This window comes from Musa acuminata, chromosome BXJ1-4 (assembly GCF_036884655.1).
Source record: "Musa acuminata AAA Group cultivar baxijiao chromosome BXJ1-4, Cavendish_Baxijiao_AAA, whole genome shotgun sequence".
In the NCBI taxonomy this organism is placed as follows: domain Eukaryota; kingdom Viridiplantae; phylum Streptophyta; class Magnoliopsida; order Zingiberales; family Musaceae; genus Musa; species Musa acuminata.
In genome coordinates this window covers 23,802,451-23,829,969 of record NC_088330.1, presented here as the reverse complement: position 1 = coordinate 23,829,969, position 27,519 = coordinate 23,802,451, and the positions used below count along the sequence as shown (strand labels likewise).

The 27,519-nt window shown below is 36.3% G+C and overlaps 3 protein-coding genes across 5 annotated transcripts; 1 reads left to right on the top strand and 2 right to left on the bottom strand.

The window, feature by feature from the left end:
* Positions 1 to 232: 232 nt before the first annotated feature.
* LOC135650753 (uncharacterized) lies at positions 233 to 20,281 on the bottom strand. Of its 3 annotated transcripts, XM_065170338.1 has the most exons (7): positions 20,142 to 20,281; positions 19,684 to 19,764; positions 18,904 to 19,071; positions 18,745 to 18,794; positions 7,240 to 7,301; positions 1,299 to 2,742; positions 233 to 1,172 (listed from the first exon to the last, which is right to left on the bottom strand). In XM_065170338.1, exons 2-6 carry the CDS (start codon positions 19,733 to 19,735, stop codon positions 2,727 to 2,729), a joined length of 348 nt encoding a protein of 115 aa, XP_065026410.1. In that variant the 5' UTR covers positions 19,736 to 19,764; positions 20,142 to 20,281; the 3' UTR covers positions 233 to 1,172; positions 1,299 to 2,726. The 3 variants fall into 3 exon arrangements, with proteins under 3 accessions (XP_065026410.1, XP_065026397.1, XP_065026403.1); XM_065170325.1 differs by having other exon boundaries at positions 1,299 to 7,301; XM_065170331.1 differs by having other exon boundaries at positions 1,299 to 7,301; positions 19,684 to 20,234.
* On the top strand, positions 1,168 to 2,638 carry LOC135672109 (squamosa promoter-binding-like protein 16). The gene is made up of 3 exons (XM_065180561.1): positions 1,168 to 1,641; positions 1,805 to 1,938; positions 2,118 to 2,638. Exons 1-3 carry the CDS (start codon positions 1,277 to 1,279, stop codon positions 2,636 to 2,638), a joined length of 1,020 nt encoding a protein of 339 aa, XP_065036633.1. The 5' UTR covers positions 1,168 to 1,276.
* Positions 20,282 to 20,379: 98 nt separating the features above from the next.
* Positions 20,380 to 24,900, bottom strand: LOC103981779 (uncharacterized). Its single transcript, XM_009398516.3, has 5 exons — positions 24,420 to 24,900; positions 23,418 to 23,468; positions 21,948 to 22,081; positions 21,025 to 21,125; positions 20,380 to 20,929 (listed from the first exon to the last, which is right to left on the bottom strand). Exons 1-5 carry the CDS (start codon positions 24,777 to 24,779, stop codon positions 20,754 to 20,756), a joined length of 822 nt encoding a protein of 273 aa, XP_009396791.2. The 5' UTR covers positions 24,780 to 24,900; the 3' UTR covers positions 20,380 to 20,753.
* Positions 24,901 to 27,519: the final 2,619 nt, after the last annotated feature.

The window sequence follows — 27,519 nt, the reverse complement described above, 5'->3', positions numbered from 1 at the left end:
AGTAAATTAGCTGAGTAAATTAGTAGATCTTTTTAAGTTTGGGAAGAGAGAAAAAAGCATGAGTTGTTGCATGTGTTTCATCAGCATTGGATCGTTTGTGGCTCATATGATATGAACATGTCGTCGTCGAACGACGGCAGTGAACTGATTGTCTCCAATGTTTTTGAGTGATGCCGACACCGACATTAATTTCCAACACAAACTAATCTCGATTCGATGCCAAAGAATTAGCTTCCGATCCTTAGAAGAAAGCGAGCATGCATTTTTCTTCATTAATTTTTTTTATTATATTAAACACCATACAAAAATGCTCGATTCCAAATTTCCATTCCATTAAACCACGTATAAGTCACTCGAATATATAAATACACCACCACACAAATGCCTCGACGGAGACACGAGCATGTTTGATGCAAGCAGACGATATGGAGTTAGTACTCCACTGATCCGCTTCCATCTTCCTCACGCTTCCTCTATCTATCGTGGGGGTAGGTGGGGGAGCTGCAGATGTCCTTCGGCACACTTCCCTCGCAAGGCACATTGCTCGAGCTTTAATCATAGAGAACCAGTGTTGGACAAAGGATAAGAACGTAGTTCGGCACATATCCAATGACGCGTAGGCCTCAAGTGTTTTGCCAACTCATGCAAGGAGAGAACATGGGCTCATTCAACACCGAGGGTGACTGTTTACCCCTTCCCCTTCCAATAATTGTTACCTATACGCCACCAACTCACATGCTTGCCTGCTCCCCCGCGGAGGTGCATGATAAGGTGAACAGGAGCAGCAACAGGACTTCCCCCCCCCCTTCATAGTCGTTGTTGTCTTTGGAATCCATGTCAGGCGTTGCATGATCAGTCTCCCCGGGCTGCTGTTGCCTCCCTGTGCACGTACGTACCCTACTAACCTCGGTCATCTCCTCCCTCTTTGGGTTGTTGTGCTCGATGGTTTCCATGGTCTGATATGGATGCCATGTTAGCTACTCGTTGATTCTTGTCATGCACTTTTAAGCTGGTTTCTTGATGCTGTTGTTGGATCTTCTTTCTTTGCATTAGCTTTCTCTGGCTGTTTGCTAAGTTGGTTCACCCCATCGATCTTTCCTCAGCTCGCTCCCTTGTTGATTTCTCGGAACCATGGTTCTGGTTTCCTTGCTCGCTCCACTCCGTGGTGGCATCTGTTGAGAAGGAGGTCCAGAGATGAACCGGTGAGAAGATCAAGCAAGATTCAACTAAAAGACAGACAGGAGAGGCACAAGCTTTTGAGAGGTTGCTCGATCTCATGGATTGGCATCTCAAGATACCTCCATGGAACCCGGAAGAACTGGGCCGGGACGCCGAGCTGAGCGTAGGCTCGGCGGCGGTCGGGTCGAACAGCGGTTGCTTCGGGTTGCCAGACAAGACGAACGACCAAGCTGCTGCATCGACGACGACGGCGGCGGCGTCTCCATCTGGTCCAACGAAGAGGGCGCGAGCGCGATCGCGATCGCCGGCAAATGGCGCGTCGTGCTCGGTCGATGGGTGCACGGCAGATCTTAGTAAGTGCAGGGAGTATCACCGGCGTCATAAGGTCTGCGAGGCGCACTCCAAGACGCCGGTGGTGGTGGTCCGCGGTCAGGAGCAGCGCTTCTGCCAGCAATGCAGCAGGTAACAGAGCAGAGATGTTGTATTCCCTTCGGTTGTGCCACAGCTCCTCTCTTGATGTTTAGGACTAACCACCAAAGCTCAATTGTTCTTGGAATTCCTCTACTTTGTCTCTCTCTTCCCAAAGAAGAAGCTCAGTATTCTTCCCTTCTTCCTTTCTCTGTAGGTTTCATCTGCTACAAGAATTCGATGAGGTAAAGCGAAGCTGTAGGAGACGCCTTGATGGGCATAACAAGCGTCGAAGGAAGTCCCAACCAGATTCTACAAACTCGGGAAGATTGTTCTCAGATCGCCAAGGAGGTACCTTTTGTTGGAAGTGAAGCACTTCGGACGCTTTATTTCGATCAGCTTGCGTCGTGCAACTCTGTTTACCTCTTTGATTGACATTGCTGTAGCTGTTCTCTTCTGGGTTGTGTACCACATCACACTTTGTACATGTATTATGGCACTAACCATTTCTTTCTCATGCACGGTGACAGGGGTTTCTACATACCCTCTGGTATATCCAACTACTGCAGCAGAGTCAAACTGGGCTGGAGATGTGAGAAGAACTGAGAAGAGAACTCCTCCACAACTCATCAGCCACCATAACTTTTCCATCTCTTACAGCTTTGGCGGAGAGAGAAAGCAGCTGCACATCTTTCAGGATGGTGAAACTGGGAACAAAGCCACTCAAAGTCAGCTGAATCTTTGTGCAGTCACTCCCTACGATGGCAGGAGCAGCGGCAGCAGGATGTTCGATTGTGCTCTCTCTCTTCTGTCATCTGCGACTTCGGATGTCAACCTGAGTCATATGGTGCCACTATCTGATACGATCTCCATGGTTCAATATGGTGGTTTCATGCAGCACACCCTCTCGCAGGCAGATAGTGATGTAAGAACACCAACTGGATGCAGTATGGGGAAGAATGCTGAGATTAACTGCCACAGCAAGTTTCAGGTTGAAGGTGAAGATTGCTTGGATGGCAACAGCCAAAGTCTGCCCTCCTATTGGCCTTAGTGCTTATTTCTTTTCTGACACGAAGAATTTTCAGTGATCCATAGTTCTCTTGTTCTGTTTTCTTCGTGATAATGCAGATGGAAATGCACTATCTTGAGAAAAAGCTTGAACAAAATGTGTATAGAACTTGTCAGATAAAATCTTTCAAACTCGTAGACTATCTTATCTGCACATGCCTCTTAGTTTTCTGATTTGATTTCATATCTGAAAACCTACATGCTGATGGAAATAATTTATGCATTTAAACTGCAACTAAGTTTTGTCTCATATATGCATTTTGAGTTGGGACTGAAGAAGGCAACGTTGATATGTAAAAAGACAGAGTAAACTCTATCTCAATGCAAAATTCTCTGCTTGAATCATTCATCCAATTCAATATTACTCTTTACGTGGGTAAGAAGATATAAGGTGACCAAAAAAACACAAAAAAGAGGTAAGGTGATGTCTTTCTCAATTGGTATAAAAGAGGAGTCCGATTAGTTTCCATTCTTCTTTTCCATGATGAAGATTGGGTTTGATTCCACTCAACTTTGTACAATCTCCAAATGAGATGATAAAGTTGGAAGTGGTTGTAAGATTTGGTCCACCAAGAAGATAGAAGAAGATTAATTTGTTTGGCCACACTCGAACTCCTGAATCAAGATTGGACTTGATAATAATAATTGGGCTACCCCATCATATAATTGCCATCTTATTGGCAAGAATTGGAAGGCAATTACTTCAGTTGTGACTTGATCATCTCAGTTGAACTGTATGACTTGATTTGTTCCAGACGAGGTCAGAGGGAGTTTTGGTGATGCAGGAATTAGAGAGAAGTTGGATTTAATCCATGCTGCTATGTTGATAATGTCTTCTGCTGTTTAATGCCCTACTGCGAGCTACCTTTCACAGATGCGTTGTTTTCTGTGAGCCCAAGTCTTACCCATCATCCTGGCTACAGCAGGAGTGCACAACTGCTTGATCTGATCTCTCATTTCCTCTTCAACCAGGGTAAACCTTCAGCTCTGGACTAAAAGTGCACTTCTTCTCACTGCCAGCTTTTGAAAGCCTAGGCAAGGTTCTCTAATTGCTTGAGATCTACCAAGATGGTGGAGAGAATGAAGCAGCGGGTCTTGCAGCAGCAGTCCATCTTCACAGGGTTTTCAAGCATGAATGAATGATACAAAAAAAAAAATATACTAGAACGAAGAAAGCAAAGTGGTGTTCTGATATCATAACACTAGGATTTAGCTTGATTATTACGGTTGACCCTGAAAATGGTAAGCTGATAAGAAGTTAACCAACTTAGATTTTGGAGCCTAACATAATTTCCACTGTGTTGCCAGGTAGGTGGTATCTGCATGTACAGAGAGCATTTAGTTGAGAGTTCAGAAATGATGGCCAGGAATTTTAATTGCACCAACTCGTTCACATGGGTTCTCTGCTACCTTCCAGTAGTCCCATATCAATAGAAATCGACCCCCAATCCACACGCTCCTCTGCGGAGCCATGAATTTGACACTCAGACATCACGGTCAAAAGAATCCAGAACAGAGCTTGGACTCCGCTGCTGCTCATAAATGGGAAGTAATTGAAGGGGGATCACATGGCAACAGGCCTGGTAACACACAGCTCTTTCAAAGCTCTATCTGCTCTTCATTTACTTCACTTAATAAGTGTCTCTCTTTATCCCTTGCTATAAATTGGGTTGTGGCTCATCACCCTCCACTGCTTCCGTAATATATCTGGTGTGAGGAAGAAGGGCCATGGAGAGGTCTACTAAGGTGGTGCTGCTCCTCCATGCTCTGCTCCTGGCCACCTATGTGGTGTGCCTTGAAGGAGGAAGAAGCATCCCAAGCAAGGCCAAGGCTTACAAACCTCAGAACTTCTTCGGTTACGGTGGCTTTTATGGCAACCCCTTGGGTCCACATTTCGGCTTTGGGACCCCTGGCTTAGGCACCATTCCCATCATTGGTAACATTCCGGGGACACCTGCTGCTGCTGGTCTTAGAGGCCGTCAAGGCACAAGGCCATGATCATGTGATTCAAAAAAGGGTGCATGTCTTGAAGCTTCTCGCTTCATTTCGTGTAGTACTAGGTATCATGTTTCAGGTTGTCTTCCTAGAGTTCTACTTGCGAGCTTGTTAATCTCTATCTAATGTACTAAGTGTGATATATTCTTTAGTACTAATCCTTCGGTTCCCCACTCATAATACTCGGATGTCTTAGCACTAATGTACTAGAGTTCTACTTGTGGTTGTCTTCCTAGAGTCCTAGTTGTGGGCTTGTTTACCTCTATCTAATGTACTAAGTGTGATGTATTCTTTATAGTACTAATCCGTATGGTTTCGTACTCATAATACTCGATGTCTTAGCACTGGTCACCGTCGGATGAGACAAATAAGAGACGTCCAAACCATATATGTTTGATTGGCAAAAATGACTTTAAAAAATTACAAAACTACTAGAGATGAGGAAAACATGAAAATAATCAACTTCCACTACATGTTTTGTGAAGAAAACTACAGGGTGTAATTTGATCAGGCTGAACTGGCATCAGATTCCCTGTGCCTTGGGAAATCCTATTTCTCCAACTTAAGTGCTGCTTTGCCACGATGAGTGAAAATCATGAAATAATGGTTGGCTGGCAAGGAGAAAATCTTGCATTTCACGTATGCATAATAAACCATATGAAGATGGACACCATCGAAAGGAATAGATGTCATGTCACTGATGACCTCTACAAACTAAACATAAGAAGTATCAACTGTATTAACTTCCTTAATCACAAAAAGAGAAAAAAAGATCCTCTTAACCCTAAAAGTCCTGTTACCGCAATCCTAAAGTATCATCTTATCTCTGATCCTGACATCTCACTTATTATATGCATTGACTCCTATCTTTCTCTTCTGCTCAACCCCTAACTCCAATATATGCCCCCCAAGTCTCATAAACGTCTCTTTCTCCTATGCAACTGAAAGCTGGTTTGGTCTCTTTCCATCTGATTCTTTCCCTTCTTATATCACCCTCCTCTCTAAATACATTTTCCAACTTGCATAGCCCATCTCTCACCTAGTATTCCGTCGTCACTTTTCTAAATGTATAACCAATACTCCAATTTCACCATTCTTTCTACCTAGAAATTGCTGAATGCAACTCCTAATAGATCGCACAGTTCAATTAATTGAGCCAATGGATTATTCCAGCCATAGCAGATGATGTTAGAGAGTAATTCTGTACCACTTCCATATGGGCTATCACTTATTAAGATGGTACAAACAGATTTTAGATGAACAGACAGTATCCTGTTTTAACTATGACATCAGGGAGGACACCAGTTGGTGTGAATAAAAAAATCTCAGCAATTTTACTTCCAGAATTAGGAAATTCATATCCTGTGTATATGATTAGATGTCGCATTGATAGTAGCTTCGACTTAAAAATGTCGGTCATGTTGGCAAAAGGTCGCTCCATACAAGTTACTCAACTCATGTTACCTTTTATGTTCTTCGCTTCTTCTGGTCAAAGTCATCTTCCTCTAATAAGTCAATGTAAGCCAAAGCCGAATATTATCTAGGATTCTAGCTAAACATGCAAGAAACATGGACTTCGAAGAAGAGAAGCCAACAAAAATATCTAGAGGTTCAATTATCATGAAATCCTTCCCACGGTGATATTGAAAGAAATCATAAAACACTGATGGTTGTATAGCAATCTTATCTCCATTACTAATCTTCATCTACAGCAATCGAGATCCATAACCTACATGCATGGAGCTCATTTTACCTTATGCTTGTCTATTCATTTTTCGTTTAAGAGGAACTTTTGGTTTAACCAAATCACCATTCAAGAATACAACAAATGCAAGTATGAGCAACATTAACTCCAGTAATGTTTCTTAGTCAAAAAATAAAATAGAAAACATGACTTTCCACAAAGTTGTCATCTCCTATGGTCTGGGTGATTGGACCTGAAATAACAAGAATTGTACTTGAAGAAGTAGCCACCTGACCACACAGCTTCTATGCTATCGGTATGTTGCAAAAATAGATGCCCTTAGCCAACCAAACTACTATATCCAAAGAAATTTCTAATTATGTGAATTAAGAACCAAGCACCTTCAGCTAAAGCTTTATGGTCATGCATAAAACCTAACCACTTGCAAAATACAGATGTTCTATACATATTAATGTCTCATCATCTAGCTTCATTGTTCGAACACCTTTAGCTGTCTCCAACAAACATACTAGAGAACATTAAACTTCATGTTTTTAGCGTCTTAGGTATCACAGAGAACATTTTCCTAGTTCCATCCCACTTGAATCCAGGAATACCATATTTCTGCTTTGGCATCAAGTTTGATCTAAAGTCCATGTTATTGTTCAGATAAAGCAAAGTCTAGATTGTCAAGGCATAGATTGAACTAATTGCAGTTCAGATACCTAGCAGACTAACGTTAGCTGATAATTAAAGAAATGAAGCAAATATGTGAGATCTGGCAACAACAATGAGCACAATCTGCATAAGCTGGCTAAACTATACTGGACTGGATTATATCTAAAGCAAATTTTAAAACTGAAACGTGAGGAAGTAATCAATTAAATTTATAGAAATGCAAGTACCTATTTTCTTCAGAATCAGGATGTATGGATAAAGCTAACCCCAGCAGAATCTCGACCAAAGCCTAAGAAGCCGAGCCAGAGGAAAACGCCAAATTCCAAAGAAATAAAAGAAGGGTAACCGAGAACGAAAGAAAAAAGATAGTGCATGTAATTATGAGCATAAAAATATGTAATTATGCTATATCTGAAATGCGGAAATAACCTATATGCCAGGATTGAAATCAAGTGCATAGATATGATTTATTTCAACGGAACCCAATTAGTTATATTATATATCTTATCCAATTATAAAAGGATCACAAAAACCTAACATTCTCCCACTTGGTCCATTAATTGATAAGATATAAAAGTGATATTCAAAATCAAAATAAACAAAACAAAATTTGTTTAAAAACAATTTTACCTAATTGGATTCTAAAGAATTTTTATTTAAAGCATTTTATATATGACCATGTTTTTTAAAATAAGCAAATAAATCCAAAAAACACAATAATACTATATTAAGTCCAACTATCAATGCGAGTCATAGCGGTTGTATTTCATCAATGTCATACTCTCTTCTATGTACCACAACATTATTAGTCTTTCCTAATATAGTCCATAATGACCCCTGTAATTTGTCTTGTCAAGATAATCATGTTATTACATTCAACCATAATATGCATAAACATAAATGTAAACATAATAGCAGAAACAGATAATTTTAATTAAGCAAGAAGAATGTCAATAATAACATCCACATAAACATGCATCACCATATCCTTTATGACTTACTCACAAGCCTCATTCTAAGAACATATTCTTTGAATATTTTACACTGTAAGACTTTTGTCAATGGATCAGCATTCATCATAGTGGTGCTCAAGTTCTTAATTGACACTTGTTGTTTCTGGACTCTTTCTCTAACCACCAAGTACTTTATCTCAATGTGCTTGGAACCACTAAAGTACTTATTATTCTTAGAGAAGAAAACTACTGCGGTGTTATCACAAAATATCTTGAGCGGCCTGACAATTAAGTCGACCATACCAAGTCCTGAGATAAAATTTCGCAACCATAAAGCTTGATTTGTGGCTTCAAAGCATGCCACAAATTCAACTTCCATTATTAATGATGCAATAAGCGATTGCTTTGCACTTTTTCAAGAAATTGCCCCACCAGCTAACATAAATACAAATCCTAAAGTGGACTTCCTACTGTCGAGGCAATTTGCAAAATCAGCATCTGAATATCCTATCACTTCAAGCTGATCTGATCTCCTATATGTGAGCATATAATCTTTCGTCCCTTGCAGATATCTCATTACTTTCTTTGCAGCTTTCCAATGTTCCATTCTTGGGTTGCTTTGGTGCAACTGCAAAACTGATATCTGGTCATGTACAAGTTTGAGCATATAATAGACTTCCAACTGTGCACCCATAAGGAATATTCTACATTTGATTCTTTTCTAAGTCATTTCTTGGGCATTGGTTTTGACTGAATTTTTCACCTTTAGTAATAGGTACATCATTGACTGAGCAAAGCTGTATATTAAATCTCTCCAAGATACGATCAATATATCATTTCTGAGACAATCCTAATAATCCTTGAGATCTATCCCTAAATATCTCAATGCCAATAACATAGGCTGCCTTATTCATATCAACCATCTTAAAGTTCTTGTTGAGAAATATCTTGGTTTTGTGCAATAAACCAAGATTACTACTGGCAAGTAAAATATCATCCACATATAAGACCAATATAATAAACTTGCTCCCACTTACCTTCAGGTATATACACTAATCAACATTGTTTTCCTTAAATCCGAAGGAAGTAATGGTATTATGAAATTTTATATACCATTGTCTGGAAGCTTGTTTAAGGTCATAAATAGATTTCTTAAGTTTACAAGCCCAATTTTCTTTTTCCTTTTCAATGAATCCTTCAGGTTGTTCCATATAGATTTTCTTATCCAGATCCTTATTCAGAAATGTTGTTTTCACGTCCATCTAATGCAACTCAAGATCATAATGAGCTACTAATGTCATGACGATTCTTAATGAGTCCTTTCTTGAAACTGGAAAAAAGTCTCATTATAGTCGATGCCTTCCTTCTGATAAAAACCTTTAGCCACAAGTCTGGCTTTATATCGTTTGATATTGCCCGTTAAGTCACGTTTTTGTCTTAAAGACCCATTTACAACTGACTCTTTTACAATAATTGGGCAATTCAATGAGATCTCAGACACCATTCTGGACTATTGATTTTAACTCTTCTTTCATTGCATCATACCATTTTTCAGAATCGTTACTTTCTATGGCTTGTGAAAACGATAAGAGGTCTCTTTTTATTCCTATATCATAATCTGATTCTTATAGATATACCACATATTCATCAGAAATGGCATGTTTCCTTTTCCTTTGAGATCTTCTCAAATCTGCCAATTGTGATTATTCTACAAGATCATCAGCGGTGACATCAACATCATGTGAGAGTTCTTCAATGTTATTTTGTTGTTCACCTTCATCAATACTCTCATTGATTTGAGGAACAACAATTTCTCGAATAAGGGATGATATGGGAGAATTAACCTGAATCTCCTCGAAATCAAAATTAATCCTTCGAGATTTTTCACTCCCACTAATTTCGTAATTTTTTAAGAATTTTGCATTACCAGATTCTACTATTCTCATACTATGATTAGGGCAATAAAATTTGTATCCCTTGGATTTTTCTGGATAACCAATAAAATATCATGAAATAGTTCTTAGATCCAATTTCTTTTCATGTGGATTGGATACTCATATCTCTGCAGGACATCCCTAAATATGTAAATGTCTCAAACTGGCTTCGTACCAGTCCATAACTCAAATAAAATCGATGAAACTGACTTACTAGGAACCCTGTTCAAGATGTACATAGCTGTCCTAACAGCTTCACCCCACATCGACTCAAGTACAGAGGAATAACTCATCATGCTCCTAACCATATCCATCATAGTATGATTTTGCCTTTTAGCAACACCGTTCTGTTGTGGCACACCTGGTAATGCATATTGAGCATAAATACCCCGTTGTTCTAGGAATCTAACAAAATGACCAATATTCTGACAAGATCCAGCATATCTGCCATAAAATTCATCACCTCTGTCAGATCTGATAATTTTAACTTTTCTATCTAATTGTCTCTCAACCTCATTTATGTATACTTCAAGAGTATCAACGGCTTGAGACTTTTTATGTATTAGATAAACATAGCCATATCTAGACAGATCATCAATAAATGTGATAAAATATTTTTCTCCACTAAAACAAGGAATATGAAGTGGTCCGTAGATATTAGTATGAATAATCTCAAGGAGTTCTTTACTTCTTGTGCCATTTTTCTTTATATGTTTAGTTTGCTTTCTCTTAATGCAATCTATACAAATATCAAAATCAGTGAAGTCTAAATGTTTCAAAATATTATCCTTCACTAATCTTTCAATTCTTTCCTTTTAGATATACCTCAATCATCTATGCCACAATATAGAAAATCTTTCATTATTGAAACTATGTTTCAATCCAACACTTATTGCAGGGTCATTAATGTCTTTGCAAACTCAAGATCTAAATTAATTCTGTATAAACCATCACACAGAATTCCAGAACCAACTTTTATTGAATCATAAAACATGCTGAGTTTGATACTACCAAAAGAAAGACAATATCCTAACTCATTAATTCTAGAAAGAGAAACTAAATTTCTAGAAATTGTAGGGACATAACATGTGTCAGCAAGATCCATCAAGTGACCCGTCTCTAAGCGTAGACGATAAGTTCCCATTGATATCACTTTCGCTTTAAGACGATTTCCCATAATGATGAATCTTTCATGTTCTTTTGGTTTCCGAATTGAAAGAAATCCCTGCATATTATTTGTAACATGAGTTGAAGCACTAGAATCAATCCACCAAATGTTAGAAGAAACTTTTGTAATGTTTGATTCGAAACATACAAAGGTCGAGTTAATACCTTTCTTTTCGAATTAAGTCTTGTGTTTAATGCAATCCTTTTTCACATGTCCTTTCTTGCCACAAAAGAAGCACTTTACAGTAAAGGCTTTCTTTTCATTAGTCCGTTTAACATTTCCAGACCCGACAAATTTTTTTGATTGATAATGCTTCAACTTTCTTTTCTTATTACCAGCTCCTTGAGTAGTAGTCATGACATTATATGAACTTTCCTGCCTTAATCTCAATTCTTCCTGAACACACATGCTAGTCAACTCATTCAAGTCTCACTTATCCTTATTTGTATTGTAATGAATCTTGAATGGGCCAAACTGAGAAGGAAGAGAATTGAGAATAAATTGCATGAGAAAAGATTCATCAACATTCATGCCTAATGTTTTAAGTTTTGCAGCTTTGTCAGCCATATTGAGGATGTGATCCTGAATTCCTCGAGTGCCATCATACTAAACCGTAGTCGGTTCTTTCATTAATGTGTCAGCCAATGACTTATCAGCAGATTTAAATCTGTCTTCAATAACTTTTAAATATTCCTTTGCGCTAGTTGCAATCGGTAATGAAGTCTTTATGTTATTTGCAATTGTCATTCTTATGAACATTAAATTAAATCTATCAGATCTTTCCCAAGCCTTCATTTCATTAACTTGTTCTACAGTACTTTCATCAGTCAAGTCTGTAGGCTTTTCAATAAGTAATGCTAAATCAAGATCTAATACACCCAGTGTGAATTGCACATACTCTAACCATTCTAAATAATTTGATCCAGAGAGTACAGGGACACTAGAAGCATATGAATGTATATGCGGAAGTATCACTGCAAAAATATATAATAACATTAATACCTTGAGTTTGTCAAAAATTGATGAACTATTGATATCATCTATATTACACCTTTGGGTGAAATATTGATATATCTAGTGTTCACTCAAGAATATTTATGGAGGACTGATACTATCCTGGTGGAATAGTATTATTACCTTTGGGTATACAACCCTAAACTGTAAGGATATCCAAAACAGTATTATCCTACCCCATCACATAATTATTTGAATTAGATTTTCTTTTGGGATTATCTAAATCTCCTAATTATATATGTTATTATGAATATTATTTTCTTAATATCATTTAGGACTGATTCCTTAATATTATTTTATAAGTCATTAGTCCAGGTCACTTTAGTAGCTACAAGACTAATGTAATAATATAAAATAAAATATAAAATATCCTATAAATGATAAAACTTTTATTGTAATTCATATCACAAAAATTTATCATCCTAGGACACTTTGACAGCTACTAGTCAAATAAAACTTAGAGAGATGAATTACAAATAATATTCATCAAATTTCTTTAATTTTTGCTAAGCAGTTAAATAATAAAATAATCGTAATAATTATTGAACATTAATGCTAAGCAGTTCCATAATAAATAACAATAATTATTATTGAATATTAATACTAAGTAATTTAATAATAAATAACAATAATAATTATTGAACATTAATGCTAAGCAGGTCAATAATAAATAACAACTATAATAATTATTTAACATTAATCAGTAAGAAAACTCATATGATAATCATGATAACATATAAATCATGCATTCATGTGAAAGGTATAAATTATTTCATAATTTCATATATATACATGTGAATAAGTAAATAAAATTCTAAAAATAATAATTAGATTTTAATTTTATTTACCATATGTATAATCAATAATTCATATGAGAAAACTATAAAGTAAACCATAATTTATAGTTTCTTTTAAAATCAAAATTAAATCCAATCAAATAATCAAAAATATAATTATGATTAAATTTAATTATAATTATAATAAATCATATTTATTAATTTTATAATTAAGAATATAAACTAAATTTCTCAATTTCATAATGATAAAAAAAAATAAAAATATTTGATAGGATATAAATCGGAAATATACGATTTATTAAGGGCAGAACTATAATTTGGCAGAAATTAGACCCCGAGGATAAAACCGAAAATATGTTGACAGAACATAAACTGGAATTACGAAATTTGCAAGGGTAAAACTATAATTTTGCAAAACCCTAGCCTCAAGGACAAAACCATAATTGTGCCAAAAACCCTAATATGCCTTCGTCGTCGTCGCTTGCGCGAGTGGCGCTGCCGCTGCTGCCAGTGGTCGCCGCCTCTACACGGTTGCCTGCGACATTTCCAGCCTACGCGCGGCACGCACGGCCGTTGCCGCCGCGGCGCTGCCTCTGCCCACACGCGGCTGCTGCGCAGTTCCAACCTACACCGCTGCATGCGACGCTGTCTCTGCTTACGCAAGCGGTGCTGCGGCCTTTCATGCTTGTGGACGATGCGCACAGCCGCTGCCGCCGCGGGGCTGCCTCTGCTGCATGCAGCTGACCGTCGTATGTACGGGTTCTGGCCGTGTGCGGTCGGCCGTCGCATGGACGGGTTCTGTGATGCCCATGGGCCAAGTGAGAGAATGTTAGGTTTTTGTGGCCCTTTTATAATTGGATAAGATATATAATATAACTAATTGGGTTTCGTTGAAATATTTTAGCCAATAGAATAGAAATCCACTTACGGAACGATTCCTCGGGAGATAACCTTGATGGGAGGAAATCTCCTGAGATCTTATCATAGACCCTCTGCTCTCGCCTATAAAAGGACAGGACCTACCCCGGGTTGAGAGAGCGTTGGCATGTTAGCACGTATACACGTACAAACGCACCTCTCCATTGAGGGATTTCAATTTTTCTCCTCAACTCTCTCCCCAAAACCGTCTCCGGAGAAAGGATTTGCAGACGGTGCCTGCAGCAATCTTGGATCAAAGATGGTGCTTAGCAGATCAAACGAGATCTCTGAACAGAGAATCAAAAGGTACGCATTGTTAAATCAGATCTATACACTTAATTTCAATCCTGGCATGTAGGTAATTTCCGCATTTCAGATATAGCATAATTACAGATTTTTATGCTCACAATTGGTATCAAAGCCCGGTTTTTGAGATCAAATGCATTAGATCTGTAAATTTGTTTACGATGCATAAATTACCTTTATCTTCCAAGAATTGCTAAGCAACAATGGTCACCGTCGACCTCGCTGCGAATTTGCGACTACGCCGGGTAGCGTGCGCATCACAGAACCCGTCCCGTACACGGGCATCACAGAACCCGTCCTTGCGACGGCCGGCCGCATACGGCCAAAACCTGTCCATGCGATAGCCGGCCGCACACAGCCAGAACCCGTCCATCGTGCAGGCGACGACGGCGAAGGTAGTTTAGGATTTTTGGCACAATTACGATTTTGCCCTCGAGGCTAGGGTTTTGTAAAATTATAGTTTTTCCCTTGCAAATTTCGTAATTCTATGTTCTGTCAACATATTTTCGGTTTTACCGTTGGGATCTAATTTCTACTAAATTACAATTCTACCCTTAATAAATCGTATATTTTCGATTTATATCCTATCAAATATTTTTATTTTTTTTATCATTTGAAATTGAGAAATTTAGTTTATATTCTCAATTATAAAATTGATAAATATGATTTATTATAATTATGATTAAATTTAATTATAATTATATTTTTGATTATTTAATTGGATTTAATTTTGATTTAAAAAAACTATAAATTATGGTTTACTTTATAATTTTTTCATATGAATTATTGATTATACATGTGGTAAATAAAATTAAAATCTAATTATTATTTTTAAAATTTTATTTACTTATTCACATGTATATATATGAAATTGTGAAATAATTTATACCTTTCACATGAATGCATAATTTATATATTATCATGATTATCATATAAATTTTTTTACTGATTAATGTTCAATAATTATTATAATTATTATTTATTATTGAACTTCTTAGCATTAATGTTCAATAATTATTATTGTTATTTATTATTGAATTACTTAGAATTAATATTCAATAATTATTATTATCATTATTTATTATTGAATTGATTAGCATTAATGTTTAATAATTATTATGATTATTTTATTATTGAACTGTTTAGCAAAAATTAAAGAAATTTGATGAATATTATTTGTAATTCATCTCCCTAAGTTTTATCTGATTAGAGTTGCCAAAGTAGTCGCCAAAGTAGCCTAGGATGATAGACTTTTGTGATATGAATTACAATAAAAATTTTATCATTTATAGGATATTTTATATTTTATTTTATATTATTGCATTAGTCTTATAGCCACCAAAGTGACTTGGACTAATAACTTATAAAATAATATTAAGGAATTATTCCTAAATAATATTAAGGAAATAATATTCATAATAGCACATATAATTAGGAGATTTAGATAATCACAAAGGATAATCTAATTCAAATAATTATGTGATTTGGTAGGATGATACTGTTTTGAATATCCTTTGCAGTTTAAAGTTGTATACCCAAAGGTAACAATACTATTCCATATGGATAGTATCAGTCCTCCATAAATATTCTTAAGTAAACATTAGATATGTCAATATTTCACCGAAAGGTGTAATATAGATGATATCAATAGTTCATCAATTTTTGACAAACTCAAAGTATTAATGTTATTCTATATTTTTGCAGTGGTACTTCCGCATATACATTCATATACTTCTAGTGTCCCTGTACTCTTTAGATCAAATTATTCAGAATGGTTAGAGCATGTGCAATTCACACTATGTGTATTAGATCTTGATTTAGCATTACTTGTTGAAAAGCCTACAGACTTGACTGATGAAAATACTATAGAATAAGTTAATGAAATGAAGGCTTGAGAAAGATCTGATAGACTTAGTTTAATATTCATAAGAATGACAATTGCAAATAACATAAAAGACTTCATTACCGATTGCAACTAGCACAAAGAAATATTTAAAGATTATTGAAGACAGATTTAAATCTGCTGATAAGTCATTGGCTGACACATTAATGAAAGAACTGACTACGGCTCAGTATGATGGCACTCGAGGAATTCAAGATCACATCCTCAATATGATATGAATGTTGATGAGTCTTTTCTCGTGTAATTTATTCTCAATTCTCTTCTTTCTCAATTTGGCCCATTCAAGATTCACTACAATACAAATAAAGATAAGTGAGACTTGAATGTGTTGACTAGCATGTGTGTTCAGGAAGAATTGATAATAAATAACAACTATAATAATTATTGAACATTAATCAGTAAGAAAACTCATATGATAATCATGATAACATATAAATCATGCATTCATGTGAAAAGTATACATTATTTCACAATTTCATATACATACATGTGAATAAGTAAATAAAATTTTAAAAATAATAATTAGATTTTAATTTTATTTACTACATGTATAATCAATAATTCATATGAGAAAACTATAAAGTAAACCATAATTTATAGTTTTTTTTAAATCAAAATTAAATACAATCAAATAATCAAAAATATTATTATGATTAAATTTAATCATAATTATAATAAATAATATTTATTAATTTTATAATTGAGAATATAAACTAAATTTCTCAATTTCATAATGATAAAAAAAAATAAAAATATTTGATAGGATATAAATCGAAAATATACAATTTATTAAGGGTAAAATTATAATTTGACAGAAATTAGACCCCGAGGGCAAAACCGAAAATATGTTGACAGAACGTAAATTGGAATTACGAAATTTGCAAGGGCAAAACTATAATTTTACAAAACTAGCCTCAAGGGCAAAATCATAATTATGCCAAAAACCCTAATCTGCCTTCGTCGCCGCCGCCTGCGCGAGCGACGCTGCCGCTGCTGCCTGCGGCCACCGCCTGTGCGCGGCTACCTGCGACATTTCCAGCCTATGCGCGGCGTGCGCGGTTGGCCGCTGTTGTTGCCAACGCACTGTCATGGACAAACTTCTAAACAAGATGTTTGATGTAATGCTTATGTATGTCCATGTCTTTTGGCATGTTCATGCCTTGTACAGCATGTAGAGGGGCGGCCGAAGGCTTAATAGTCCCATTTTAGTTGGGTTGGTGGCCTCTTTAGGCTTGTAAATAAAGGTTGTGTTATGTAGACACGTGCGAGAGATTTTCGGTCTGTAATGGACCATTTTACCCTTTGTTGTGCAATTGTTTAGAGCTTGTAAAGTCTGTTTGTAATTTGCATTGTCTATGAAGTGTTTTTCAGAGATGTTTGCTTGTGGATCTCGATTGAAGCGTTCTCTCTAACCCGTTCTCTCTTTTGTTGGTCCTAAGGGACAATGGGAGGCTTCGGGGAGGCTGACCTTTGCAGACGGACACGCAAGGGTGCCGCACGACTTAGGCAAAACCAGCTAAGTCCGTGACAGCACGGCCGCTGTCGTCGCGGGGCTGCCTCTGCCTACGCGCAGCTGCTGTGGCGGTTCCAACGTACGCCGCTGCGTGCGGCTCTGCCACTGCATGCTCGAGCGGTGCTGCGGCCTTTCATGCTTGTGGACGGCGCGCACGGCCGCTGCCGCCGCGAGGCTGCCTCTACGGCGGTTCCTGCCCGCGCGTGGCTGCTTCCAGCGCGCGGCCACCGCTTGTGCACGACCTGCTCACGCACGGCCGCCACCTAGGCTGTCTGCCTGCATGTGACCGACCGTCGCATAGACGGGTTCTGGCCGTGTGCAGTCGGCCGTCGCATAGATGGGTTCTGTGATGCCCGTGTACGGGACGGGTTCTGTGATGCGCACGCTACCCGGCGTAGTCACAGATTCAGAGCTAGGTCGACGGTAACCATTGCTGCTTAACAATTCTTGGAAGATAAAGGTAATTTATGCATCATAAACAAATTTACAGATCTAATACATTTGATCTCAAAAACCGAGCTCTGATACCAATTGTGAGCATAAAAATCTGTAATTATGCTATATCTGAAATGTGAAAATAACCTATATGCCAGGATTAAAATCAAGTGCATAGATCTGATTTAACGATGCGTACCTTTTGATGTCATCTGTTCAGAGATCTTGTTTGATCTGCTAAGCATCGTCTTTGATCCAAGATTGCTGCAGGCATCGTCTGCAAAGAGTGCAAGGAGTAAATCATTTTTCCTCTCTTCCTATCCTTTCACAGGACCCATTAAGATTGATGAATTTTTAGGGGAGAGGGTTTTGGGGAGAGAGTTAAGGAGAAAAACTAAAATCCCTCAATGGAGAGGTGCATCTGTACGTGTATACGTGCTAACGTACCAACGCTCTCTCAGCCCCCTAGAGGTCCTGTCCTTTTATAGGCGAGAGTAGAGGGTCTACGATAAAATCTCAGGAGATTTTCTCCCATCAAGGTTATCTCCAGAGGAATCGTTCCGTAAGTGGACTCTATTCTATTGACTAAAATATTTCAACGAAACCCAATTAATTATATTATATATCTTATCCAGGGCCACAGAAACCTAACAGTAACAAGAACATGTTTGCTGATTCAAAGCTTTGCGAACTCCACATCGCAGATCCACTAAAGCTAGAATCGAAAAGGAATCAACACACACACAAACAACACTACTAAGACAAAACAGGGAAAGGATTTTGCATCTTACATTCATAGGAGGACTCGCGAACTCCTCCACGATCTTTAGCATCGCTCTATCTGTATTCCGGATCGAAATAAGTAGGAAAAAAAAAAAAGCAAAATTACTGATCGATCTGACCTAAGAAGCAAAAAAATTGAAACAATGCGTGGAGGAATTGAGTTTTACAATGACTGGTGGCATAGCCGGCGTGGGCGAGGAGGATCCCCCACGTGAATCCACCTCCCATCTCCGTCGAGGATCTCCTCTCCGTTCTCCGGAGGCGCCAGACGAGGGTTCGAGATCTGGATGAAGGGGAAGGGGTGGGAGAAGGGCGACGAGGGAGGAGGCTCCAAGCTGCAACGTAAGGAAGCTTTGCCTTGAGATTCGTGAGCTTACCGATGCATACGCAGAATGAGAAGGATGCAACTGTCTAATATCAAGTATCTTTTCTATTTGCAAATAATAATGTCGATTAAACTATATACCTCTCTGGTATTATTAATATCTTCTATAAATAATAATGTCGATTCAAAACAATATATTAAAAACATTTTTGTTATCTTTAGTAGACAATTGTTTAATTATTTTGGTGGCATATATATATATATATATATATATATATATGATTTAGCTAAGCTTTATTTTTTTATTATTAATCTAGATACAAGTACCAATATTACATTATGGTTTCTTCTAATATACTATATTTTTATCAAATATTCATGATAACTTTTATTACTTCAAATTTAACAATGTCTTGAATTTTTTTATAATAATTTTCTGATTTATTTTACCAAGTCATTTTGCAAATTTTAGTACTATTTTAATAACACTAAATAAGACAGATTTTATAAAGCTAAACTAGTTTAGTGATAAATGATCCAGGAGGCAAACTAGTGACTTGAAGAGATGAACCAAATGAAAATGGAGGGTACAAAAAGATCACTTTTTAGAAACAAAATAAACCTTGATCTGAAGCAAAAGCCCAAACCAGGAACTTTGCCAGGTAAATCGACATCGAGAGAACAACAATCCCTGTCCACCAATCTGCGCAGAATGTACAACATAGCTTAGAATTAAGATCGGTTCATCAATTGCTCGACTAAATATAGTAGCTGCTAAAGACTAATATAGTCCAAGAAGTCTACCAGATGTTACAAAACTTGTGTGAAAAAAAGACTTTGCAGGCTGCTAAGAGCCTAAGACTAATATTAAGGCAAACCCTGGACGACGCAATTGTGCGATCTTGGTGGCAGTAAGAGAATAGGAATAGATTCAGAACCCAATATGATCAAAATCTCCTCCAATAAACAAACACAAATAAAAAGAAAAGGATCAACCACAGTAGCAGAGTAATTAAATCACAAGCGATATTACCAAAAGTGAAACAAATGGACAATCATAACGATGGCAGCAAAGCTTACTGAGAAGTGGCTTGCAGACAAATTTTCTTGTACTTGGAGAGCAAATTGACCTCTAATATCCATGTTTTGGTTCGCTCTGATGTGAACAGTTCTGTATATCTCCATAAAAGTAAAGTTTAATGTGCTCTTTGAAAAGAAATGCAAGCAATGTTCCCACACTAGGCGAGGCCCGACCTGCCCTTGGGCTGCTCTTGACGGTTTATAGACCTAACTCTGTCATAAAGCAATTTATGGGATATAAAGGAGAATGGAAGGTTAGATCATCACAAATGTTGTAGTGAATACAATTGACAAACCAAGTCACAAATGGCTTGCAAACCCTACTTATATTAGCAATGCTCAAATAGGAAATCTTAAAATTGGGACAAAAGTACTAGTGAGTACACCTAGAGACTGATCACGACAGAATATAGTAGAAAACTCATGTTTTACATACATGTTGGGTGACACCCTATGATGTTTGTGTTAATTGTGAACCTGTTAACTAAGGTTGAGATTTTTGGAGTGAGGATATAGAATTGGTGAATGATGCAATCTGCCGCATGTAACAGTTGAAGATAATGGCTCGTGAATACTTCAAAGATCTGGCAATATTTCCAAGAATATGTGGGCTCAAATCTCCACCTTGTCAGACATGTCTTCACTCTTTTGGCTATGCTCCCCCCCAGAAATAATATTCATAAAAGTTTTCTTAGCCTTGCCAACAACATGAGAAGTTTTCCTTGCAGCCCCGGCTACCATGGGTTTCAGAGAAATATTGGGCAAATTTGCTCTTTCTTCTATCATTGCTGTATGTAAACACAATCAAGAAATTTATAGTTAGAAACAAATAAGCTCAAAGGAACATCTGCATCAGAATTTTCTTTTAATGAAATCAACTTACAAACAGTTTGGCACCTAGCTAAAGCACCAATCTGCCGGATTCCAGCTTCTGCGGCCTGCACAGCTTGTGCAGATTTGCTGATGCCATCAGATATTTCTTGGCTGGATCACCAAAAACATAAGCTGATACTTCTTTATTCTTAGATGCAAACACTTCATTATCTTTTTCTTAAGATTGGATTACTGATACACACACACACACACATATATATATATATACATAACCGACCTAGACCCAAACCGGACATGGCTTTTACCACCTCTATATGTCAATAGACAATTTTTATGTGGAGTTGTGGACCACTGGAGTGGCCATGGATATATCAAATTGTTGTCCATAAATTACTGTTCCTATAAATTAGACTTCTTATATTTAATCTATACCTGAGGATTTTAGTGCACAAATCCTCAATGATTTCTTTGAGATGAAAAGGATGATAAAATAAAATAAATTTTCTAAATTATAACAAATTGAGAAGTTAAACTTCTCTGAACTCCAATTCTTGTGTCTGAAACTCTGGTATCAACTTAACTTGCCTTTTAGTAACAGAAATCAAATACAAACAAATATATCTGTCCACCAAAATAACATTCTTACAATGGCTCGATGAAAAGAATGCCTAGCTCTTTTGAAGAGCTGAAGCTGAAGCTGTACTCATCACTAGTTAATTCATGCAATTGCACAGAACAAGAATATCATTGCCTCCATACTAAAAATGTGGGTTTTCATGTTCCTTCAGAAGTGAATAACAAAAAGGAGCATGTCACAGATGGCCATACTTCTGCAAACTGTGAAGACAATCTGTAAAGAGGATAGATCACCTTATCTTATCTTTCTTTCTCAAATTAAACTAACTTGTATGTTAATGCATATATCTTTGTTCCTGCTATCTCCCCATTATTTCTATTTATATGCTTGCGTACCTTAAATCACTCAACTCCAGAGTAAGATCACTAATCTCCATGCCTGATAGTCTTATTGCAGCCATGGTACTAGGGAGCTCCTCTGTTGCAGTATCTGCTAATCTTGCTAGAGATGTTGCAGTTCTCCGCATTGCCTACAGAACCAGAAATAAAGGCCCATCACAAGATGCAACATGCTTTCGGAAAATCTAGACAAATTCTTGAATAAGCCTGGCTATCTAATTTTAACATGACAGTTGTATAAATACTTCATGGGTCCACATGAGGGACAGTTTGTTGGTGGCATCTGTGCACCAATTTTTTTCAGTTTTTGGTTGAAGGATGCGAATTGTTTGTATTTTCTTGAGCAAGAACTTAAACACTGGTCCATGTCTATAGAGTGTGTCAAATTGGTATATTTAGTTCCTATCAAAAGAATACATGAATAACGTTCAACGTGTCATGTACTGTGTTCTAATATAGGGCAGGTATTTGAATCCATGATCAACTTCAGTAATGTGTCAAAAGGACCTTATGACCCCTTCAACTCTCTCTGATTCTATTTTCTTTTGTCCTCCCTAACCCTCTTCTATCATCTATGCTCGAGCTGTGCAAAGCAATAGCAGCATGTATCCGCACAGCAGCAATCACCACTTCGTCAAACTGATACCTTTGTGCGTCTTCCTCTTATATAAGTCTACCAGGTCAATGACGCCACTCACCCTCATCGCCATTGAAAAGAACAGAAGCAAAAAACTACAGATGAGAGTTTCTTTTCCATTACTCCCACTTCCTCTTTCTATGGTCAGACAGCATGGATCAACTGACTCTAATCAATTCCAGTTGATTCAAAGTTTTTTCTCCCTAGTTCTGCTTGATTCCACCAAGCTTTTACCATTTCCAAATGTTAAGAGCAAAACAAAGAAAAGAGAAATTATCATTCACCAATTTGGATCTAGGTTGTCTGAATCAGACAAAGAATCAACTGATCCAATGACCCTTTACTTGAGTGTTTAACAACTTTTATCCAATAGTCCTACATCATTGGGTAAGACTAAATTCTGTTAATCATGCCCTTGTGAGAACAGGAATTTGAGTGGGATAATAATAAACTCTACATCATGATATGAGGGAAGAATAGATTGGTATGTGTCAGATAATTTCAGTTGTAAACCATTCAAACCTATACCTACATAAATAGTCCAAAAAAATATTTATTAATTTTTGTATCATTTTCATCCTTTAAAACAATTTAGAAATTGGAGTTCGAGATTTACATAATATTTTGAAATGATGATTCATGTCTAAAAACTTGAAGCACCATATCCAAAATATGCCAACAAACTTAGCAATTAAAAAAAAAAGCATACAAAATATTGATGATGATCTGACACAAGCATCTTAATCGAAGAGTTCATGTAACTTATCATAGTTGTTTTAGTATCTCTAGCATTTAACACATACCGAGGAGATCATGATAAATTGACTTACAAGAAGAGTTGGAATAGCTGCAACTACCAAGCTGGTAAATGCGACCGAGGTCTGAATCAGAAAAATAACAAAAAATAATAATTGTATCATCAGTATAACTCAATGAGGCAAGAATCAGAGAACATGCACAGTATCCGATAGACAAACGCTAGTTTTGTATCCACTAGCTTAATGATGAAACTTGCAGTTCAATATTTTTATAGTAGATCCAAGAGCAAATAGTTCTAAACTTTGAACACATAAACACAAAAGACAAGTAGAAGGTATGCAAATATTAAGATAATGCTATCAATATCGCTTAAGCAACGTCCATTGCCACCCATACATTACTGATATACCGGAAGATAACCAAAACATGTATGTTCCAGCGCAAAATATACAAAGCGTGATTCTGGATGAATGACAGTTTTGAAGTGATTAATTGTAGCACTCTTGGATTAATGGAATATAACAACAGTCATTGCTTGCTTTGGCTGGTGACCAATGCTCCTTGCCTGACCGACAACAACGATAACGAATGTTGCTTCTCATTCCTGTAGGTATAGCAGCCTGTACAGCTTGCCTAGCAATTGGAACAGTGGTTGCACACCGCATTTAGCCATCAACCAGAAATCTTGAGTGGCTAGTGACAATAACATCTACTATTTTAATTGCTAGGTTCACAACTCTAAATTTCTGAAATAAGAAATGCTAAGACAACAGATTTTGAATACCTCCACATATAGTGACGTTCAACTAATTAAAGAAAAGGGGGAAAACACAATGCCAAAATCAATTTCTAACATGACAAATACTGAGATAGCATATTTTGAATACCTCCATGCGTAGTGAGATTCTACATTGAATAAACGGCAAGATGTTGTAACGACAATAGGTAAAAGAATAAGAAATGAAGCCATAAGAAAGCATATCATTCTACCATGACATCATCTAACAACAACAACTGGAAACAAATAATAAGTCGTGCCTGTAGATTCAACAATAGGAAGAAAAACCGCATACCGTGCAAGCGATGAAAGCCAAAAGGAAGAACGCCTGATCCCCCAAGCTCATCCGGTATAACCCAAGTCCAGCGGTCAGAGCCGGGCTCCCGATCCCCACGCTAACCCCAGCCGATCCCGCTCCCCCTGCCTCGCGGCTCTCGGCTTCCCCGACCGCCACCTCGACCTCGGTCACCGCCTCCACCGCCGCTGCATCGGATCCCTTGGACGCGCAGCACTGCAGCGAGGGGAGGCTCCGATCGCGTAGGGTTCGGAAGCAGCAACGGGAGAAGAGAATTCGGGAGATCGGGTAAGATCTAGGGTTTCGAGGGATTGGACAGGGGTTTGGGGAGGCAATGAGAGGAGATTGCCGGAGGAGCATGGTGGCTTTGTACCGTGTGACTTATGAAGGTGTATGTACTCGGCGGCGGCGGCGGCGGCGTTGGCGGAGGGCGAAGGAACCCACGGAAACTAACAGAGCAACGAGGACTTGTATAAGTCTTCTCTTCCTCTGTAGCCATTTGCTATTTCCATATTTTTTAGGAATAGAAAAAAAATAAAACTATTTATATTTTGTTTCTGGAACTGATTTTTTTTTTACTTTATTTGGAGAGATCAGAGAGAATAAATTTCGATTCTTAAAACAAAATAAGATTATTTTACTTTATTTTTTATTTTATTTTATATGTTAGTTTGTAATTTATTTTTATGACAAAAATAAAAAAATATTTTAAACGACCCACTAAAGTTGTTTTTTTTTTTGTTTACTTGGACTAATAATGTTAGTTATAATATGAGTGTGATGATAGAAGGATACTAATAATGCTAATAATGATAATGAAAGGGATGGTACGTAACAATTATCACAACGATATTGATGATAATAATAATAATAATAATTATTATTATTATTATTATTATTATTATTATTATTATTATTATCACAATAAATGAGTATGTACGAAGAGTCATCATCCTATAGCAATGATGACTATATTGAAGTTTATGTGATGATATCAACAATTACAATGATGATAGTACTGTAGCATACCAACAACTTGTGTTAACAATATTGACAATGGCAAATGGAACGAAACTAATAACAATGGTGACATAAATCATGTGGAAACAATGCACCATATGTTAATTCCTCGATTTAGATTGGTGATGAAGTCAATAATCAAATCGGGTCGATATCAAATCAGGCAAGGAGACCTCTTAAGGTTTAACCCAATATCTACATTAGAATGGTGAGTGCGGGTCGATTCTTTATATTCCAACCAATATGATCTAACTTAGAATGGGCTACATGTCAAAGTCAAGATATAGTATTTGCTTCTCTATCATGAAGTCACACATCAATAGTGTGTGTGTGATGATTATGATTTTAAGTTTTTGTGTGGTTCATATTGATTATAAGTAGGAGAACCATTAAGACATTGCCATGGAGAGTCTAGTGGTGTGTGGTATTTATAGAAAATTATCGCATGTCACGTTAGAAAGTTGGAGAAGATTTGTGTGGCGTGACAAGTTACGTGCTTGATCCTCGTTGTATGTCTCGAATTTAGGTAGTATATAAAAGCTAAGCTAGGGATGATAATTTTAACTTGGATCCACCATGAACTCGAATTGATGGAGTTTAGCATAATGAGTCTGATTAGGGCATCCATAATGAGTCTGATGACGAATGCCTGAGTCACGCAATGACACCGTTTTGGTACCGGAAGAAAAACTATGAATAATTAAGATGCAAAGAATAAAAAAAAAGGATAATTCTAAACATATTGAGGTTAGCAAATACTATTTTACGATGGAATAAATAGGCTAATATGCCCTATTGTAATATGATAAGAGATTATTCCTCTAAGAACAAAAGGATTACATGTCTTATAATAGATTTAGAGGTTATACTTTTCCAATGTATCCATAAGGATCATGCTGCCACATTTTAGTTCGAGATGGCACACACATGCGATAATCCTTATGATAGAAAATCATAGTAAAGATAAATAGGGAATAATGATTCTATATTCGTTCTAATCTCCAATCAATCTATGATTTAAAGATCAATTATCATAAGAAAATATCTCTCTCAAATATGTATGAAGATATATTATCTCAATTAATGAAATCAATTCTTTACAGTAATTTTTTTATGGTATCAAAGCCCTTTTACTTCAAGCAAGAAAAGCTTTCTTTTCTCCTTCTTCATATCTCTTTTTCATCGAAGCTCATTTATCTACCTAACAATAGTGATCTTTTTCCTTTTACCTACAACAACTACTGTCGTGGTAGCAACAATTACTTCCCCAATAATTTTTTTATTATGTACTATCTCATATGAAGTTAGATATTTTTTTTTTATCTTTTTTAAAGAGGAACTCTCGGAGCATTCAAGATGTTTTGCTTGTACATGTTGCTCGAATCAAAATCTTGAGATATAAAAGATTTTTTTTGTGCTTGATTTTTTATCATTTAATTAACATCATCATCTAACTAATTCTACTTTAATTAAAGTAAATCTATACATATATTACACACATAGTTAAAATATAATCAGTATATATTTTGTAATTTATTTCGAGAGAGAAGACAAGCAAAAGACCGACATGAATTTTGTATTGGTCAAAGATGATATTATATTTAGTATACACACACACACACACACACACACACACACACACACATATATATATATATATATACATATATATATATATATATACATATGTATATATATATATATATGTATATATATATATATATGTATATATATATATATATATGTATATATATATATATATGTATGTATATATATATATATATATATATATATATATGTATATATATATATATATATATATATGTATGTATATATATATATATATATATATATATGTATGTATATATATATATATATATATATATATATATATATATATATATATATATATATATATATATATATATGTATGTATGTATATATATATATATATATATATATATATATATATATATATATATATATATATATATATATACATATGTATGTATATATACATATGTATGTATATATACATATGTATGTATATATACATATATATATATATACATATATATAT

What these genes read in the sequence shown, in the direction of transcription:
- LOC135672109 (XM_065180561.1), top strand. Translation starts at nt 1,277, where the DNA reads ATGGATTGGCATCTCAAGATACCTCCATGGAACCCGGAAGAACTGGGC. An exon ending in TTCTGCCAGCAATGCAGCAG is followed by an intron (nt 1,642 to 1,804) that starts GTAACAGAGCAG and finishes CTTTCTCTGTAG; the next exon opens with GTTTCATCTGCTACAAGAAT. An exon ending in GTTCTCAGATCGCCAAGGAG is followed by an intron (nt 1,939 to 2,117) that starts GTACCTTTTGTT and finishes GCACGGTGACAG; the next exon opens with GGGTTTCTACATACCCTCTG.
- LOC135650753 (XM_065170325.1), bottom strand. Translation starts at nt 19,735, where the DNA reads ATGTCGATTTACCTGGCAAAGTTCCTGGTTTGGGCTTTTGCTTCAGAT. An exon ending in GGCTTTTGCTTCAGATCAAG is followed by an intron (nt 19,072 to 19,683) that starts GTTTATTTTGTT and finishes CTTACGTTGCAG; the next exon opens with CTTGGAGCCTCCTCCCTCGT. An exon ending in TCGCGAGTCCTCCTATGAAT is followed by an intron (nt 7,302 to 18,744) that starts GTAAGATGCAAA and finishes TCGGCTTCTTAG; the next exon opens with GCTTTGGTCGAGATTCTGCT.
- LOC103981779 (XM_009398516.3), bottom strand. Translation starts at nt 24,779, where the DNA reads ATGCTCCTCCGGCAATCTCCTCTCATTGCCTCCCCAAACCCCTGTCCA. An exon ending in TGGCTTTCATCGCTTGCACG is followed by an intron (nt 23,469 to 24,419) that starts GTATGCGGTTTT and finishes TTTCTGATTCAG; the next exon opens with ACCTCGGTCGCATTTACCAG. An exon ending in CTGGAGTTGAGTGATTTAAG is followed by an intron (nt 21,126 to 21,947) that starts GTACGCAAGCAT and finishes TTGGTGATCCAG; the next exon opens with CCAAGAAATATCTGATGGCA.